The following is a 15228-nucleotide window of genomic DNA, read 5'->3' on the forward strand; positions in this document are numbered from 1 at the left end:
TCTTCTCAAGCAGAACAAGGTCCCTATGGAGAATACCAGATAACAAAACCGACTGTTTAATGCTTTTATACACAATATAAATTACACTGACTGGCATGGCAACAGCCACAGAACCAGTCCTGTTCCCCCCTCCCCCCTTTCCCCGGGCTCTGGCAGAGGAAGGCTCTGACAGGCAGGAACAGGCAGGTGCCACTCCGCGCAGTGCCTGGGGGCACGGCACCGCCGCAGCTGGGGCAGGCACCCAAGCCCAGCAGAACCGCTGGTCGTGGCTTCGCCCTGCCCAGGAAGGTTCGGGCTGCAGGAGACCCTGGCACGGCTGCTGGCCCTGCTTAAGGCCGCCCTGAGCCCCAGCAGAGTTTGCTGCCCATCTCTCCCCCAGGGAGGGTAGGGGCCACAGACAGCAAGGGGCTGGGATGCCCCGTGACCGAGGCACCCCCAGGGCCCGGCGTGGGGCCAAGCCCCTGCAGCTGGGCTAAGTGCTGTCTCAGGGCAGGGCCGTGCCCACGGCAGGAGGTGCCAGGAGGGCTTTGGCATTGCGCGGGTTGACCCAGCTCTCAGCCGTGTGGCCGTGGATCTTCTGGTGACGCTTGTAGTTGTCCCAGTGGCCAGTGGTGTAGGAGCAGTCCCGGCACTGGAAGGGCTTCTCACCCGTGTGCCGCAGCATGTGTCGCTTCAGGTTCATGCTCTGGTTGCAGCTGTAGCTGCAGAGGCTGCACTGGAAGGGCTTGTCACCCGAGTGGATGCGCCCATGGCGCTTGAGGTTGGCCAGGTTGCCGCAGGCGTAGTCGCAGAGCTGGCACTTGTAGGGCTTCTCGCCCGTGTGCACGCGCTGGTGCCGCTTCAGGTTGTCGAGGTGGGCGGAGGCATAGGGGCAGAGCGGGCAGGCAAACGGCTTCTCCCCGCTGTGCGTCTTCATGTGCCGTGCCAAGTGGTTGGGGTAGTGAGTGACAAAGGGGCAGAGGCTGCAGGCAAAGCCTTTGTCCCCAGTGCCTTTGCGGGGGCTGGAGCCCGGTTCAGTGCCCAGCACCGCCAGGCTGCAGCGGCCACAGACCTGCTCGGCCAGGCCCTCGTCCTGCGCGAACCCATCATCCAGCACCAGCCCGCACATGCGGCACGTGAAGGGAAAGAGCAGCTCGGGCAGCGCGGCCGACTCCTCGCCCCGCAGCCGAGCGCAGCCGGGCAGGAAGGGGCCGGTGCCGCTACCCATGTGCAGGTTCAGCTCCGGCAGCAGCGGCTCTGCAGGACAAACACAAGCAGGGCTGTCAGCAGGCGGCTCAGTGCTGGCAGGGCTCAACTCTGCAAGGAGCCCCAGCTCCAAGGGTGACGATGCCCTGGCACGGGGCTGGCGGCACAGCCCCGGGCCCAGCACAGGCTCTGTGCGCCTGAGGGCGAGCGCTGGGACTGGCATAACAGAAGAGGGCAGGGCGTGCTCCCTGCCCGTCCCCAGCAGTTTCCCCCCCGACCCCGCTTTACCTGGCTCCTTGTCCTGCTGGTGTGGGCCTTCACCTTCAGGCAGGCGGTGGCTGAGCATGTGCCGCTTCAGGTTGCGGCTCTGGTTGCAGCGGTAGTCGCAGGCGGCACACTGGAAGGGCTTGTCCTGGCTGTGGACCCGCTCGTGGCGTTTGAGGTTGCCCAGGCTGCTGCAGGCAAAGCTGCAGCCCGTGCAGCGGTAGGGCTTCTCCCCCGTGTGTGTGCGCAGGTGGCGGGTCAGGTTCACCAGCTGGGCCGAGGCGTAGGCACACTGCGGGCATGCGAACGGCTTCTCCCCGTTGTGTGTCTTCATGTGGCGCTTGAGGTGGCTGGAGTAGTGGGAGGCGAAGGGGCAGAGCTGGCAGGAGTAGACAATGCGCTGGTTGCGGCTGCCCTCGGTGCCGGCACACTGCATGCAGCTCTGCCCCAGGCTGGCGGCCAGCTGCAGCCCGCACTGGCGGCAGGGCAGCGCCGCGGGGCCGGGCTCCCCGCCCTCCTCAGGGTCGCTCTCCACGCTCAGCTGCTGGTACCCAGAGGAGCAGTCGTCGTCGCTCAGCGTGTACGCCGGGATGGCGATCTTCCCCACCAGGGCCTCTGCTGAGAAGAGGGCGGGGATGGGATAGGATCAGGGGCCCGGCTGGCCCAGGCACAGCCCTGTTCTGGTGCCTCTGGTCTCAAGAGGGCTGCTTCTAGGAAGGGGACTGCAGCCAGGCAGGTGCCAGGCGGCTCTGCCCACTCTAGCGGCACCCAGGAGTCCATAAGAACCCCAACGCTCAGGGCAAGTAGCCCCATAACCACAGCCTGCCCCAATGTCCTGCCCCAGTGCCTGTCCCAGTCCCTCAGAAAAGCCTGCCACCACCACACCATGGCTGGCCAGGTGGTGGTGAGAAGGTGTCAGGCACAGCACCATCCAGGAAGGATGGGCTGGCACCCAAAGCACTGGCTTAGGGCTCCCCCTCAGCTGTGGTGCTGCCAAAGCCCCAGGGGGTTGCTGGTCCCACCTCCATGGCCAGCACCAGGCAGCAAAATGGATCTCCCCTGGCCCCACTCAGTGCTGCGGCCCCACAGAGGTGGGAGGATGGATCAGTAGTGGGCTCTCAGAGCATTTCCACTTACCAGCTGGACAGGGATGTGTCCTCCCGCAGCTCACCAGGTAACCCCTGTGCCCCAGCAAGGGATGACAGCAGTGGAGCCACTGCCCTACAGCCCTCCAGATCTGGCCTGGACACACGGGGCCCTCAGATGTGTCCACAGGCTGGTACCCAAGGCAGAAGGGCAGGGATACATGGCAAAGCCTTGCCACCATCAACCTCAAGCCATCTCCAGCTGTCCCCGTGCTGTGCCTGACCCACGGTCACTGTGAGACACTGCAGGACCCAGCAGCTGCCCTCTGCCACCCACCCATCAGGGTCCAACTCCCAGGGCCCCTAGGCAAGGTGTGAGGCTGCTCCCAGGCCACAGGAAAGGGTGCGCTGCAGGCTCCCCGGTATTTCCCAGTCCCCATTTCACAAGCACTGCAAGAGCTGATGCCAGACCAGAGCGTTCTGCAACTGCCTTGCTAATGTCAGGGGAATACCACGGGCCTGCCCGCAGCTCCGTGCTGAGGGGCTCCCTGCAAGCTCAGTGCGTGCAGCCCTGCTGTGCCTCGCCGTCCCTGGAGCACCGTTCCCTGAGCGAGGCTGTGCCAGCACTGCCCTGCTGCCACAACGTACCCACAGGGCTGAGGAGGGCCAGCGATGGCTCTTCTGGCACCCCCAGCAGGCCTCTGGCTGCCTGGCACCGCTCCCCAGCCGGGGCTGGAGCAGGAGGGGTGCTTTCCTGGTTGCAAAACTGCCGCAGCTTTACAACCAGCAGCACAGGCAGTGTCCGGCACCGCTGAGACGGCTTTGTCCCAGCATGGGGCCGTGAGCATGCGCTGCGGGGAGGTGCAGCCCTCGGAGCAGAACCCATCTGCCAGGCAGCTGGGACCAAGCCTCAGCACGAGAGCCGGAGCTGCCGGTGCGGCCCAGCACAGCTCCCAGCGCGCAGAGCACAGCGTCCCACACCCAGAGCGCAGCCCTCAGGGGAACAGGCAGGCAGGCAGGGGTACAGGAAGCGGGCAGGTCACGCTGCTCTCCACTGAGCGTGTCCACACAATATTCATTGCTCATCATCTGAAGGCAGCGAGCTGCTCTCACTGCTCCCCATGAGGCACCACAGCGGGGCTGGATCAGTGTCACCTCCTCTGCCCAGCTGCATCGCAGCCGACACCGACCTGGGCGCAGAGGCTGGGCTGATGCTGAGCAGCTGCAAAGGAGACAGGGGCAAAGCAGGGGGCAGCAGCAGGGCAGCGGCAGGGCTGCAGGGAGCAGAAGCTGGAGGAAGGACAGCCCGCACCCCGCACCCTGCTCCCCGCCCCAAGCAGCTGTGGGGGGCAGTGGTGTCGCCCCACGGCCACGTCTCGGGCAGGACCCAGGCAGGCAGCAGCCCCCGGCCCGGGGACGCCACAGCCCCGGGAGCAGAGCCCCAGGGGAGCAGCCAGGGGGAGCTTCCCCCCTTCACGCAGCAGCCGCGGGCCCCACGGGTGCCCCCGAGGTGAACCGGGGCTCCCGGGGCTGGGCGGCGCTGCCCCTGGGGACCCCCGGCGGCAGCGGCAGAGCACGGCCGCGGCCGGGCAGCCGCCCGGGCCCGGCGTCCCCGGGGCCCTACAGCCGACCATGGGGCGGGACCGGGAGCGGTAACGGGACAGAGCGTCCCCGCGGGGCCCAGCCCCCCCGCGCCGCGGGCGGCGCTCCCGGAGGTTCCCGGAGGTTCCCGGAGGGCCGCGGGGAGCGGAGCGGCGGCCGCTCGGGAGCGCGCCCGGGGAGCGCCGCCGCCGGATGGCGGCCGCCGTCGGGGGGACGCCGTCGGGGGCCGTTGCCACGAGCGACGGCGGCCGGGGCGCGGCGCCGCCCGCCCCGCCCCGCCCCGGGGACGCCGCCGGCAGCGCCGCGGCGGGGGAGCACCGGGGGCGGCGGGGGAGGGGCGGCGGCGGCGGCGGCCGTCAGCGGGCCCGGTCGGGGCGGCGGCACGCACCTGGCGGTCCCTTCTCGCAGGCCAGGCCGCGGCCCAGCAGCAGGTCGCCGGGCAGCACCAGCGCCGCTCCCGCCGTCTCCTCGGGGCCGTCCTCGGCGTCCGCTGCAACACACCGAGCGCCGCGGGTCACCGCCGGGGCCCGGCCGCCGCCGCCCCCCGGCCCCGCCGCGCACTCACCCTTCACCGGCTGCGGGTGGCTCTGCTTGCGCCGGGGCATCGTGGCCGGCCCCGGCCCCGGCCCGGCCCCGCCGCCCGCCCGCCCGCGGCCCGCCAGCCGCCCCCGCCAGCCCGGGGCGGCCGCCGCCGCCCCGCCTCGACCGGCCACTTCCGCTTCCGGCCGCCGCGGGGCAGGGCCGGCGCCGGAAGCGGCGCGGTGCCCCGGAAGCGCGCGGCGCTCCCGGAAGCGTGCGCCCGGTCCGCCGCCCCCCCCGGTCCGCCGCTGCTCCGCCGCCCCGCTGCCGGCGCCGGGAGGGAGCGGGGGGAGGCGGGGGGGGGCGGGGGCCGCGCCTCCGGCATGCGGCGGGGGGGGCCCGGCCGGGCGCGGGCCGGGCGGCGGCGGAGCCAGGTGGGGGCCGGCGGGGGCCGGCGGGGGCCGGGGAGCGGGGGGCGGCGGGGCCGGGAGCTCCAGAGCCGGGGGGGGGCACCGCAGGCACCGGGGGGCTCCGGGGGGCTCCCGCTGCTCCCGGCGCCGGGACCCGCCCGGCCGGGACGGGGCCGGGGCCGGAGCTCCTCGGTGCCCGTCGAGCGGGTGGGAGCTGTGCCGGGGCCCCTTGGCTGCCTTGCCCCGAGTTGCCCCGCGGCTGCCGCTCGGAGCGAGCCCCGGAGCGGCCCTGGCGGTGGGGCACCGTGGCGGTGCCGTGGCTCCCCCGTGGCCGTTGCCCTCCCGGTCTCACCCCCACGGCCGCAGCAGAGCCCCCCTGCCTGCTGTGCCCGGGGGGGGCCGCGGGCGGTGCTCCGTCTGACAGCTCGCTATTCCTGCTGGCGCATCCCTTGGTTCGCAGCCGCCCTTCCCAGAAAAACTCCTGTTTGTGCGGCTCAAATCCCACTGAAGGTCTGCTTGGACGTGCTCTGCGCCTGCTGGCTGAGGACGTGGCCAGTGAGCCATGGGAGCCTGCTGGGTCCTGCTGCCACAGCTCTTTGTGCAGCCCTGTGGCACCTCTGCCTCCAGCAGGGCTCAGCCCCTCTCATGCTGTCACATTTCTCTCTGCTGTGGTTGGGAACGGTGTCCCTGCTCTGGACTTGGACAAACCTGTGCTTACGTACTCGTCCTTCTGACGTCCAGGTCTCTGCAGCAGGCCCAGTCCCCAGTTGCAGGACTTGTTCTGCTTTCTCCATGGTTCAGTTAATAGAGCTGTGACACATCTGAGTGATCCTTGGTGTGTAAGCTGCTGCTGCGGCAGTAGCTACAGCAGTAGTAGACTGTACTCAACAGTAGCTGAGACTGTTCACGGACAACTTTTATTTATCTGCAGGTCCTGGAAGGAGTTGTGTGTGTTGGACTTTGTGGCCGTCTCAGGGAAGCTGTGGTCGTGCCATGTCAGCGATGAGTCCCCACTGACAGGTACCTCGGGGCCAGAGGCAGGGCTGGTTAGAGCCCTGATGGTGCTTTGTTTGTCTTGTGCAGCCCCAGCGGTTCAGTCAGGATGTTCAGGTGCTGTTGTGGGAACGGCAGGCACGGGCTGTCCCCTCGTGGTCAGGCCATGGGTGGCTGCAGCTGCTGCTGCTCTGGTGCCAGCTCTGGCTGCTCTGATGGGCAAAGCCCGTGGTGATGGCAGCAGTTGTCCGAGATGCTGCCCTCCCTGCTGGCTGAGCACATCCCTCCCTGCTCTCTTCCTGCAGTACCTCTCACTCTCTAACAACTTTAAAAATCAAACTGAAGTCAAGTTTCCACTGGGTCTCCAGTTAACAGCTGCCTAGAAAACACTTTGTTACCAGGGGTGCCGCAGTGCAGTGCCATGCATGTCCCCAGCAGAGCAGAGGTAAACAGACTCCTTGCTCTTACCTGGGTCATCACTGACACCTGCCTCTCCCAGTGGCAGTGTTTTTGCTGATCTGTCTGTGCTCAAAGGGAAAAAAGAATAAAAAAAGGCAGAAGCTGCTCGAGGAGGAAGGATTCAGCAGTGCCATGGGGTTGTAAAATATAGGGTGCAAATTCCTGGAGTGTAGAGAGCAAGGAGAGCAGTGGACTGACTGGTCCTGGTATGTAGAGGGGTTATGTTGTGGCTCCAGACTAATGTGAACTCTAAGTAAGGGAAAACTGTGGCAGATTTACCTCGTTTCTCCTGTCATCATCTCCTTGCTGGTCACTGAATGAACTGGCTCTTGGGTCCCTTGGCTCAGCTGCCCATTTTACAAACAGAAGGGGAGGCTGAGGTCTCTGCTGCAGGGCTTGTGCCAGGGCAATGCCCTGGGCCCACGAGAGACAAGTGGCTGGTTGTGGGCCAGCCTGGAGCCTGACAAATGCTGCGGATCCCTCAGCTTTTCCTGGAGCTGTTGCTATTTTTTTTTTTTTACATGGTGCAGCTGTGTGGACAGCCCTAGGGCTGGCACAGTGGGGAGGGTGAAGCCACAGCTTGGTTTCTGTGCCTGAAGGGTATCGGGATCTGCTGGGTGCTGAGGGTTCATTCCTGCATCCGGGGACCCTGTGTTCACTCTCACGTGCAGTTCCTTTGCAGGCTGATGGGCACGGGCTGCAGCTGGAGATGGTTGGGCCGTTGCCTGTGGGGATGCTGGCTCCAAGGCCCGGGTAGGACACAGCTTGGCCTGCCATGGGGGCTGTGCCGGGGTTGCCACCGCCCCGCTAGCCTGACGGCAGCCTGACGTGCCACCATGGAGCGACCTGCGTGGGTGCCCCAGCCCCCCCACGTCCTGGACTTCTGTGGGCAGAAGCCGGAGGTCAGCGGGGAGATGTCACCAGACCCAGAGCAAGAATCAGGGGACCCTGAGGAGACGCACGTCGCGCTGCCCCTGGGCGAGGATGGGGAGCTGGTGGAGTGCCCCCTCTGCCTGCTGCCCCAGCCTCCTGAGGCCTTTCCCACCCTCGCCTCCTGTGCCCACCGCTCGTGCCAGGCGTGCCTGGAGCAGTACCTGCGCATCGCTGTCAGTGAGAGCCGCGTGCAGGTGGCCTGCCCGCACTGCCCCGCCGCACTGCAGCCTGCCGATGTCCACCGCCTGCTGGCCGAGCCCGCCCTGCGTGACAAGTACGAGGAGTTCCTCCTGCGGCGGCTGCTGGTGGCCGACCCTGGCACCCGCTGGTGTCCTGCGCCGGACTGCAGGTGACTGCTGGCCCCTCGCGTGGAGCTGGGAGCAGGGCACGGTGTGGATCCCCCGTTCCCACGCTGGTGGAGGCGATGGGAGTTGGCGTGCAGCACATTGTGCCTGTGTTCTGTGAGCCTTTCACGGGCTCTGTCCTGTTGTGACATGATTCTGTGCAGTGTTGGGCCTGTTCTGAGAGGTGTTCTGGTCCTGACTGTGGCCGTGTAGCCTGTGTAGGTGTTAGGACTGGAGTGCTTGGCCATGTTGGGCCTGTCTGCGAGGCCCTAGGAGAATTCTGTGGATGCGAGGCGGGGAAGGCTTTGCTGCGGTCATTTTGCTGATGAGAGTGGCACATGGCTCTCGAATGCGGGCTGCTGCTCTGACACAACGCAGATCTGGGACCTGCCAGCGCACAGCCTGTCAGTTCTGGGGAGGGGAATGACCGTGCGCCGTGCTGGGATGTGGCAGGGGGCCTGTGGGCACTGCTGGTCCCCCCACGCTGACTGTCTTCTCCCTACAGCTACGCTGTCATCGCCTATGGCTGTGCCGAGTGTCCTCGCCTCACCTGTGGGCGTGAGGGATGTGGCACCGAGTTCTGCTACCACTGCCGTCAGCCCTGGCACCCTGATGGGCCCTGTGCACCAGCACCGCTGACCTCCAGCCTGGCCAGCCCCTCGGCACAGCTTGTTCACCCAGAGGAGTCGGCCAACGGTGAGACCCTGGTCTGGGATGGGAGCAGGCAGTGCAGGGATATGGCACACCTGAGCAGTGTAACTGGGTGCTCTGCTGCCTTCCTGCCCCTGGGGATCCTGGAGCTGTGACCCAGTGTTTCCCACCAGCTGCCTCTGCACGGAGGTGTGCAGCCTCTGTGCCAGCTGCTGGAGCTGGGGATGGGAAGGACCCAGCTATGCTGGCGGTGCCTGGCTCCCCCAGACACCCATGGGACGGGCTGCAGTCCTAGGACAGGGGGTGGGGGAGAGCGGCACTGTCCTGCTCCCGCCGCATTCCAGCCCATCTCCCTTCCCCCTGCCAGTTGAGGCTGAGGACATCAAAGTCTGTCCCCGCTGCAGTGCTTTCATCATGAAGATCAATGATGGGAGCTGCAACCGCATGAACTGCACGGTGTGTGGCTGCCTCTTCTGCTGGCTCTGCCTGCAGGAGATCTCTGACGTGCACTTCTTGAGGTCAGTGCAGGGCTGTGGTGCACTGGGAGCCGTGGGAAGTGCTGGGGGACTGGTGTGAGGGTGCTGCCAGGAGCTGAGGGGTGGCCTGAGGAGATGGCAGTGGGCTGAGCTGGGGGGTCTGCTGCCAGGCTCATGGGGGTGCTATGATGTCAGGCTGGGGGCCCTGCCAGGAGCTGTGGGGCTGGTCTGGAGAGCATGGGGGGGCAGCGAGGTTCTGCAGAGAGCCACGGCCATGTGCTGCCGGGTGTGGGGCTGGTGGGTTGTGGCACTGATGGGGGGAGCAGCAGTGTCACAGAATTGTAGGGGTTGGAAGGGAGCTCAAGACATCATCGGGTCCAATCCCCAATGCTGTCCATGTCCAATGCTGGGTCTGGCAGAGCTGTGGGCCGGGGGCTGGCTGTCAGCACCCCACAGGCAGGTGTTCCTGGTGGCAGCAGGAGTAGGGTATGGGACCGTGGCTTTCTGCTGCCCTGGAGGGTCACAGGTCTAGGGCCGGGCAGTGCTGGCGTCTGTCTGCCTCTGTGCAGGAACCATTGGCCCAATCCCACTCTGTCCTCACAGCCCCTCTGGATGCACCTTCTGGGGAAAAAGGCCGTGGTCACGAACCCGGAAGATCCTGTGGCAGCTGGGCATGGTGCTGGGGGCACCGATGGTGATCTCCATCGTCGCGGGCATTGCTGTGCCTGTCATTACCATCGGGCTCCCCATCTACATGGGTAGGAAGGTACTGGCCCTGGGGTTCCCATGGTCCTGCTCTCTGCTGAGCCTGGCAGCCCATGGCCAGAGGCCTGGACAGATTCACAGTGCTCAGCACTGTGTGTCCCCATGCCACCATTTTTTCCCCACAGCCCCTCACTGTGGGGAACCTATCTGCTGTCCACCCCAACACCCCTTGCGAGGGAGGGTGTTCTCTACGTGGGGAGGTGGGGGCATGAACAGAGGCAGTGGGTCTGTGTGGGCCAGGGTGTTGTCCGAGGACACCTGAGCTGTGCTGGCAGTGCTGTCATGGCTGTCCCTCCCCGGGGAGAGGGAGAGGTGGTCTGGGCAGCGGTGGCTGGAGCTCTGCTGGGGTGAGGAAGAGCAGGGACAGGGCCTGGGGACTGTGTGTCTCTGCAGAGCCCCTTCAGCTGCCTCGCTTCTCCTCAAGGTGCTGGGCCAGAGCCGGAGGAGCAGCTTGTCAGGGTGCCAGCAGTGCTTCTCTGTCACCAGCAGTGTCCTCCTCTCTCTGTTTGTGTCCCCCATCATCACAGCTGTCACAGTGGGTAAGTGTACCAGGACAGCGCTGGGAGCACTGCCCACGTGCTGGAGAGCATGGGGCCAGTGCATAGGGCCATTGCAGTGGAGCATCTCGGGGGGGTGTCTGATGCGCAGGGCTCCTTGGGCTTCCCTTGGGGGGAAGGACAGCTAGGGCTGCTGCTGAGGGCTAGGCAGTAGCTACGTGTCTGCCCGCAGGCATTGGCGTGCCCCTGATGCTCACCTACGTCTACGGGGTGGTGGTGCTGTCACTGTGTCGGAGCCGCAGCGGGTGTGGGGGTGGCCGTGGCCAGCCTGGGGACCTTGGTGTGGTGGAACTGGAGAACCTGACCAAGTGTGAGTCCTGCACTGCCAGCTGTCCCCCTGGCCTGTGCCCTCCATGGTGGGGTGTGTGTGTGTGTGGGGGGGGGGTGGTGGTGGTGGTGTGGCACACAGGCCGTTGTCCTGTCTTGTGGCTCTGCAGCTGTGACAGCTCCAGGGCCAGGGCTCCCTGGGGACTTGTGTCTGTTCTGCCCTGAGTGGCTGGGAGGCTGCAGACTGGTTTCGTGGGGGACAGTGAGTGCTGTCCAAAGCATTTTGGGATCAGTTCGTGTGCCTGTCTGCCAGGAGCCTGCTCCTGATGGTGAATGGTCCTTGTGGACACAGCGTTTAGCCCCGTCTCTCCCTCTGCTAGTGAATGAGCTGTGGTCGGTGCTGCCCAGCCCCAAGGGGGTCGAGGATGGCGTCCCAGACACAACCACCTCCTTTCCCAGCAGCAGACATAGCCCACACCACAGGGCCATATGGAAGGAGCAGGACAGCCAGTCAGCCAGCACAGTGGCCCTCGCAGGGAGCATGCTAAGTGAGGGCCAGGACGTGTCCTACAGGTGAGCAGTTGCTATGCTGAGGGGGACTGTGTGTGGGGGGGGGAATACTGACAAGTCCTTTGCTAACAGCCTTCCCCGTTCTTACTGTACTGGACAGGGACTCTGCAATGTTCCCCCGCTGGGCTGCTACCCTAATCTGTGTTTGTCTGCAGGGAAGGCATCAACATCGAGGTAGAGGTGGCGATTGAAACGGTGCCACATCCTGCCCGAGAGCAGAGCCTGTGCAGTGCACTGTCAGGCCAGAGTCTCTCTGGAGACTCCCTGGGAGGAACTAGCGACAGGTACAGTGTCACAGGCATCCCAGCGGAGTGAAGGTGACCGTGCAGCAGTGAGCTGGAAGATTCTTGAGACAGAGCACCCACCTCAGCTCCCATTGACACAAAGATCCCATACCCTGTGGCAGACTTCTGTGCCCTCTGCATTGCATCACCAACCCCATGAACTGGGTCCTCTCCATCCCCAGGCTGGGCAGGCACTCACCGTGCACTCAGCCCTGGCTGCTCCTTGTACCCACCCCATTGCGCCTCTACCCTGAAGGCAGGCTAAAGCACCATCGCTGCTGAAATAAAACTACTCTCCAAACATCATAGGCTCTGATCTGTGTCTGTGTCCAGACTGGTACTGCATGAGGCCAGGTAGGGGTTTAGGATAGACCAGGCTCTGCACGGGTGCAGGTAGTGGAAGCTTCAAGCCAGGCATGGGGCACAAGTAGCAGGCCAGGGGGCAGGGCAAGAATGTGGCTTGTCCCTTGTACAGACACCTCAGCAAGCTGCATCTTGCAAGCGCTGGACCAGTACAGGACAGGGCTGGAAGCTCAGATGTTGTTGCAGAGCCTCAGCCAGCACTGTGACAGCAAACTGAATAACAGGTAGGTGCTGAGCCCTGCCCCAGCTGGGCCAACCCCTAGTACATCACGTACAGCAACCATAGATCCTGAGTGCTCCCAGCAACATACCCCGGGGGCTTCAGTGCCTTTGAGTGTGGTGCAGGGCAGCTGCTGCTGGGGCCCAGAGCCGCCCAAGCAGTGGAAGGCCACGCACGGTGCTGAGGCTCCTTACAATGATTCATGTTGCATCCCTGCCTGCCTGCCCTATGCTGCCCTGGGTCTGTGTGTGTGGGGTGAGGGGTAGGGTGGTCCCAAGGCTGCAGGTGAGGCTAGCAGTGCGTGATGCTTTATCATGTGGGGTGCTGCAGGATGGAGAACCTACCTAGATCCTTGTGATAGGCACCTTTTCCAAAGCAGAAGCAAAAAAACTGTGTTGCTAGTGGTGTGGCTTCTCCCAGCTGCAGGAGGTGCCAGCAGGGAGGTCAACCCCAACACCTGGGCTCCTGCTTTTTTTCTGATTGCTGTTGGCATAGGATACAGGGTCCCACTCTCATGATGCTATCCTAGAGCTCCACACAGCCCCATGCTCCTGCTCAGGGTCCTTTCTGGTCCCCAGCACAGTTACGATTTTTCATGTCCTGCACCAACTTCCCAACACATCCTATAATAAATCCTGTGCACTCCCCATCTTCTCTTTCCCTGCATGTATCCCCTACAACAAGGCAACCCCTCCCCTGTGCTCTCAAGATGATCCCAAGAGCACTTCACAATTCATGGTGATGGATTTCATGCCTGGACCAGGCTGATGATTCTCCTGGGACAGCCCTGGGAAGGGCCTGGGCAAGGGCTGTGTTTTCCCCCATCTGCTATTGTACTTCTATGTCCTGGATTTTAGGAGATGGGCCTCTGATGGGCTGGTATTTCTCTTCTGATGGATCTGGGGTAGGTGGGTTAGGTTATTAATCAAGTTACTCCTGCCATCGTTTCTTTGTGCCTTTGTCCACGCAGATGAGCTTCTTACCTAACCTAGTATCTTAGGCTTCCCGGTCTCTTCAGTAATTGAGTCAGACCTTTCCAGGATCTGGCCCAGCCCACATCAAAACCTGGCTCTCAAAACCCTTAGCCTGCCCACCAGCAAACACAGCTTGATGTTCCTGAGCCATCACGCATTGCCACACGCATCCCTGCTCAGTATTCATGCGCTCTGACCTCTCCCTTTTTGCTGGCACTCAGATCCACCCACAAGAAAGAGACCACTCAGTAAAATAGCTAGAAAAGATCACTTTGTGTTGTGTGTGTAAACAACAACTGTCCCCTTTTATGCCCTTTTCCCACACTTGTTACACCCTAACCCTCTTCCGTCTCCCAAACATGCTGTAGCAGTCCTGCCTGCCCCACATACCCCCATCCCCAGCATCCCATGCCCTGTAGGCAGCAACCCTCCTGTTGATGCTGGGGAGAGCTGCCTCTCAACCCCTGTGGACCTTGACTCTGCTGAGGTGACCAGGACCCCTCAGCACTGCTTCTTGTCTTGTTTGCATTCATGGAGATGAGCTATTACCACATAACATAATGGTCAGTCTTAGCAAAACTCCTGATTTTACCCTTTTAACGGAGTCACCAGGTTAATAAAAATAACTGTGTATACAAAGGCCTTTGACATGGCACGACATACCACAAAGCATTTTGATTAAAAGTTTGCAAGACAAAACATAAACAGAGCACACAGCAAATGGTCTAAAACTAGTTACATCTCAGTACAAATTACTAATGTGAGATCATTGCTAATCAGAGTCATTTTAGAACCAGTCTCTGTGGGTCCCCTATGTCTTATATTAAAAACTCTTTAATGACCTGGGAGAACACTGAATACCAAGCCCTCCAGAGAGATTCCTCTCAGCAAGAACAAGACAGTCTACCACCAACCAGTCAAAGTGGCTTTTACTCCACTGAGCAAACCTGCGCCTCTGGGCTCAGCCTCCCAGCAGGTATTTACCCTTCCGCATGAGGCTCTACAGCATCACTACTGTCACCATCCTAAAAAGAATGTGTGGAAACTAGAGGGACATCAGAAAACAACAAATGCTGTTGGGACTGTAGAAATTGTTTCTGTTACTATTCAACCTGTGACAATTCAAAATTTGGAGGTAGCTTGGCAAGCTGCACATTCATAGCACAGAGGAAGCACCAAGTACTGGTTGCCCCTTAACCACAGAAATCCTATCTAGCAGCAAATGAAAGATGCCCTGAAAAGAAGCCACCATTGCAAAGGAAGAATATCCTCTCCTTTGGTGCTTTGCTTGCACAGCAACATTCTTGGGGACCAAACCACTTCATCCAGAAAGTTTATTTCTGAGCGCACAGTGAGGTTAAGCAGCAAGTCTAACTGCAGAGCCTGTGCACTTGTGGCACTGAATTCACAATCCCGAGAAGGGCTGCAGGAGCCCAGCTTTGATGATATAGGGACCAAAACTGTTCAGCTCTGGGCACATAATGACTGGAGAGATACTTAACAGAGGGTCTTAAGCTCAGGACCACCTGGGAAGGGGCTCACATTGTCACTAAAGATGGTGTAAGATATACCTGTATGGGCTGGTGAGGCATAGGCTGACTGAATTGTAGAACACAAGTCTGAGACAACAGGCCAGGACCAGGAGGGTAAAGTTCACCTTCAAGAGGGAAGGCTTACAGTGAAAGGCATTGCAAAGGGCACGTCCCTATGACACTGGAACCCTGGTGCATCTGGATGATGTTATGGCAGGTGACCTAGCCTGTAAACTCCATCTGTGCTCCCACCATATCAGGTGGAAGGTGAAGGGTACAGCAGCAGGGAACAGCAGCTGACCTTTCCATCAGTGGTTTACAGCCAAGGGACTTCACCTCTGCAGGAGCAGTTGTGGTACTGACACAAGCCATACGAACTTTGTATCACCCAGCACACCAGCAGGCAGGAGTTGCCTTGTCATACCTTGAAGAGAACATGTAGCTAGATGGGGTGCAGCACTCTGCATGTAGGTTAGTTAGTTCAGGAAGGTGACTGGTAGGCACTATTCAGCAGACAGAAACCATCTCCAGAAACTTGTCTCCTGCCCTGTGCGCAACAGACTGTCCTCAGTTGAGCCATCTCAGGCTAAGTGGATAGGCAGCAGGCGCTTGGGCTCTGCAACCGCACAGTAGAAGCCAGCTTCTTCTTGTGAGCTGTAAACATGACCCCCCCCAGTGCCCTGCAACACGAGGGAATAGAAACGTCCTCCTCCTCACTGCATCTTCCTTACCCCCTCCCCACATCCAGGAAAGAACCAAGGACCAGAAGTACAAC

General features: G+C 62.2%; 2 protein-coding genes across 5 annotated transcripts; one reads left to right on the forward strand and one right to left on the reverse strand.

Moving 5' to 3' along the window:
• Positions 1-32: 32 nt before the first annotated feature.
• ZNF513 (zinc finger protein 513) lies at positions 33-4759 on the reverse strand. 2 transcript variants are annotated; one of them, XM_032184667.1, is made up of 4 exons: positions 4702-4759; positions 4525-4626; positions 1474-2064; positions 33-1236 (listed from the first exon to the last, which is right to left on the reverse strand). In XM_032184667.1, exons 1-4 carry the CDS (start codon positions 4739-4741, stop codon positions 485-487), a joined length of 1485 nt encoding a protein of 494 aa, XP_032040558.1. In that variant the 5' UTR covers positions 4742-4759; the 3' UTR covers positions 33-484. The 2 variants fall into 2 exon arrangements, with proteins under 2 accessions (XP_032040558.1, XP_032040557.1); XM_032184666.1 differs by having other exon boundaries at positions 1474-2067.
• A 302-nt stretch (positions 4760-5061) lies between these two features.
• On the forward strand, positions 5062-11668 carry LOC116487613 (E3 ubiquitin-protein ligase RNF19B-like). 3 transcript variants are annotated; one of them, XM_032184663.1, is made up of 10 exons: positions 5062-5089; positions 5997-6085; positions 7200-7799; positions 8300-8490; positions 8813-8963; positions 9525-9687; positions 10111-10225; positions 10416-10553; positions 10891-11083; positions 11236-11668. In XM_032184663.1, exons 3-10 carry the CDS (start codon positions 7354-7356, stop codon positions 11393-11395), a joined length of 1557 nt encoding a protein of 518 aa, XP_032040554.1. In that variant the 5' UTR covers positions 5062-5089; positions 5997-6085; positions 7200-7353; the 3' UTR covers positions 11396-11668. The 3 variants fall into 3 exon arrangements, with proteins under 3 accessions (XP_032040554.1, XP_032040556.1, XP_032040555.1); XM_032184665.1 differs by lacking the exon at positions 5062-5089 and adding an exon at positions 5536-5900; XM_032184664.1 differs by lacking the exon at positions 5062-5089 and having other exon boundaries at positions 5536-6085; positions 7189-7799.
• Positions 11669-15228: the final 3560 nt, after the last annotated feature.

This window comes from Aythya fuligula, chromosome 3 (genome assembly GCF_009819795.1).
Source record: "Aythya fuligula isolate bAytFul2 chromosome 3, bAytFul2.pri, whole genome shotgun sequence".
Classification (NCBI taxonomy): Eukaryota; Metazoa; Chordata; class Aves; order Anseriformes; family Anatidae; genus Aythya; species Aythya fuligula.